At 41.9% G+C, this 3,443-nt stretch overlaps 1 protein-coding gene across 1 annotated transcript; it reads right to left on the bottom strand.

Annotated features, from left to right (window-relative positions):
* Positions 1 to 261: 261 nt before the first annotated feature.
* Positions 262 to 1,952, bottom strand: LOC135536181 (GTPase IMAP family member 4-like). Its single transcript, XM_064962559.1, has 2 exons — positions 1,793 to 1,952; positions 262 to 1,402 (listed from the first exon to the last, which is right to left on the bottom strand). The coding sequence occupies exons 1-2, from the start codon at positions 1,835 to 1,837 to the stop codon at positions 1,046 to 1,048; spliced, it is 402 nt and encodes a 133-aa protein (XP_064818631.1). The 5' UTR covers positions 1,838 to 1,952; the 3' UTR covers positions 262 to 1,045.
* Positions 1,953 to 3,443: the final 1,491 nt, after the last annotated feature.

The following is a 3,443-nucleotide window of genomic DNA, read 5'->3' as shown; positions in this document are numbered from 1 at the left end:
GTAACAAATATTTAACAGTTAATCATGCAACAACCTGACACACAATATCATCAACATTCATTGATTTGTTTAAAATGCATCATAGAATGTCATCCATAAAAAAATAATGTATTAAATTAATGTAGTCAATAATAAATCAATAGATAATTTCCAGCACCCTTTTAATCACATTTTCCTTTCCTCCAAGCTCCTCTCCTCTTTTTCCTGATATTCCCGATATTCCCAACTTCTGCATCATTCCTTTAAACTGTTGACCCATGTCAAACCGTCCCTCCGTGCTTCCCTCTGGAATCTCTCTCTCCCTCATCCCCCTTTCCTGTCCCCTTCACAAACTCCTTCCCTCCCTTCTCTTTCCTGTCCCCTTCACAAACTCCTCCCTTCTCTTTCCTGTTCCTTCTCTTTTCTGTCTTTTTCGTGTTGTTTTTCAGTCTTTCTAGCTGTTCCCTGAAGTTCTGAAGCTCCCACTCTTCTTCTCCCTTCTCCCGACACATGTGTCTATGCTTGTGTTTCTGATTGGTAACCATTTCATCCACCATCCTCCCCAACTCCTCCCTAAATCTCTGCACGTCCTCTCTGCTCTTATGGTCCTCCTCGACTGCTCTCACTCTTTTTAGGGCAAGCTTGTCAACTAACCTGTCCAACTCATATATAAAGCTCAGTGCCTCGACCTCCATACCACTGTCTCTTTCTTTTTCCATCTGCTTCAACAAGAGCTCATCTTGAAGCCTCGCTAGCTTCTCTCTGAAGATCCTGTGTTCCAAATGCTCCACATTAACTTGCATTCTCTCCCTTTCATTGATCCTTTCCTCAAGTCTGATAAAGCCATCCAATAGGCCCTTAAGCTGCTCCCTAAACTCCACCAATAGCGGTTGAGCTTCTTGGTGCATCTCCACGGTGTAGCAGCGGTCTGTTCTCTGATCCAAAACCGCGGCCCCCCAGTCCAGGGCAAAATCCCCTTATATCATAATAGTGTTTTTGCGGAAGTCATAAGGGGTCGAATCTTCCAAAATGTTGTCTTTTCATTAAGTGACAGACAGGGAGATTTCTAGCCAATTAGAAGATATAGTTTTAGAGGATACATGCCCCGCCCCTTTCCCAGTAACCCTGTGACTTCCAGCTCTTCACCAATGCTCTTTGGGCAGACGTGAAAACGTCCCCCGCACTCCTCAACCAGCCTCTGGGCCTCTCTCTCCTTCAGTAGATCCTCAAGACTATCCTTCTGCTCCAGCTCGTAGGTGAAGAGGACCTGAGTGAAGCCATGGGCCTTCTCTCCGAACATCCTTCGGATGCATTCAGCACCTCTTCTCTCCTGCTCTGTGAGACGACCCAACGGCGCCACCAGGAGAAAAGAGTGGATCCCCTTGGAACACTCAGACAGGGACAGACACTCCATAGCCCAGTCCTGTAGATAAGTTGTCACAATTTATTTGAAGTGCCTTTCACAGTGGGTAAATCTCAATTATATTTCCTTTATTCCTCTCGTCCTCCCTCCTTTTCTCCTTCTCAAAGCAGATTGGAGCAAAAGATCTGGTGTTCCTCCAATGTATTTTCAGAACGAGCCAAGGGGATGTGACAGGTGGAATCAAGGATGTACAATTGAGATTCACCCAGTCTCAACACACTCTACAGAGAAAAACATAAATAAGAACAAGAAACAACAACAGAGAAATCCGTAACAGACAAACAGCAGACACAAAAACATGGGTCCTTGCTATCTGGGATCCTTGGGACGTGTGTCAAGGCAGACACAAGGCAGACACAAGCACAGCAGACTATGCCACGCCACACTCACCTGTAGCGCCCCCTGGCACTGGGTGGTGGTTACTGCACCAGGCATGTTTACCACAGAGAGGTGGCATCCTGAGATGGTGCCTGTAGTAACCCAGAGTCTGGTGGTCCCCAGGGGCTTCTCTTCGCCTCCTTCCAGGGCAGCCCATGATATAGCTCCAGGGTTGCCGATGACAACCAATAGTTCTGGACACAAAAAGGGAAGCCGATGACAAATTTTAATTTTCTGGACACAAAAGAACAAATTTAGTGCTATTAAGGATTGAATATTATACAAGTTGTCTGCCAGGGAATATTATACAAGTAATCTGAACACTGTTTAGACTTGACTTTTACACATAAAAAAATAAAGCAAACATTATAATGGGTGTCAGCTTGTGTACGATACATTGTCAACATAAGCCTGAGCCAAAGCAAGAGCATGCGTTTTGACTAGGCTAGTAATCGTGTGTATTTTTATCTGTATATTTAGAGCAAAATAATATACAGAACTAAACTCACCAGATGGATTTTTCATGTTGAATCAGCCAAACCACATTCACTTCAATTGCCCCTTCAACGACCTTTTACCAGCAGTTCTCAAGTACTGACAGGTTTTGACGTCTCGCCTAGGAATCTGTACTTTGCACAATGGCAGTAATATAACACATGAATAGCAGTAATATAAAACATGAATGTTTTGTATAAATCTGGCCGATGAATGACTTGGGGCAATAAACAGCCAAAGGCATAAATGAGTAAACCTTTAGGTAAAATATTTTCAGATGTGATTAAAGCAAACAGGTTGACTATAGCTGTTTGGTGAGAAAGATATGCAATTTGATACTTTCAATGAAACCAAAGGTCTTGGACATGAAGCTTAATGCTGTTTTGAAATTGTGCTTTAAGAGGACGCTGGTTATGGTAACAAGCGGATCAGTTAATAAATGGTCTTACTGTAGTATCTAAACCAAAGAGTCCTTTCTGGGCATGGTGGCTCTAATCCAGGCTGGTGGGAGGAGCTATAGGAGGACAGGCTCATGTCATGTCTGGAATGGAATAAATAGAACTGTATAGAACAGATCAAGCATATGGAAACCACATGTCTGACCAAGTTCCTTTTTTTACATTCCGGCCATTACAATGAGAGTGTCCTCCTATAGCTCCTCCCACCAGCCTCCCACCAGTTATCCAGTGGTGTAAATTATTGAAGGAAAAATACTTTAAAGTACTACTTAAGTTTTTTTTTTTTTTGGGGGGGGGTATCTTTACTTTACTATTTATATTTAACATTTTACTTTTACTTCACTACAAAGAGTGTACTTTTTACTCCATACATTTTCCCTGACAGCCAAAAGTACTCGTTGAATGCTTAGCAGCACGGAAAATAGTCCGATTCATGCACTTATCAAGAAAATATGCCTGGTCATCCCTACTGCCTCTGATCTGGTGGGTTCACTAAACACAAATGGTTTGTTTGTAAATTATGTCTGTGTTGGAGTGTGCCCCTGGCTATCCGTAAATTAAAAAAATACAAATAAAATTGTACCATCTGGTTTATTTAATCTAAGGAATTTGAAATTATTTTTTACTTTAAGTTTTGATACTTAAGTATACTTTAGCAACATATTTAAAACAAAATATTTTTAGACTTTTACTCATAGTATTTTACTGGG

The sequence above is a fragment of the Oncorhynchus masou genome, unplaced genomic scaffold (genome assembly GCF_036934945.1).
Source record: "Oncorhynchus masou masou isolate Uvic2021 unplaced genomic scaffold, UVic_Omas_1.1 unplaced_scaffold_5664, whole genome shotgun sequence".
In the NCBI taxonomy this organism is placed as follows: Eukaryota; Metazoa; Chordata; class Actinopteri; order Salmoniformes; family Salmonidae; genus Oncorhynchus; species Oncorhynchus masou.
Note: the sequence above shows the minus strand (reverse complement) of the source record. Positions and strands in the feature narration are given on the sequence as shown.

Bases quoted from the DNA above. Each gene is read 5' to 3' on its own strand.
- LOC135536181 (XM_064962559.1), bottom strand. From the start codon at position 1,837: ATGCCTGGTGCAGTAACCACCACCCAGTGCCAGGGGGCGCTACAG. The intron at 1,403-1,792 runs GTGAGTGTGGCG...ACTTATCTACAG, and splicing joins AGTGCCAGGGGGCGCTACAG to GACTGGGCTATGGAGTGTCT.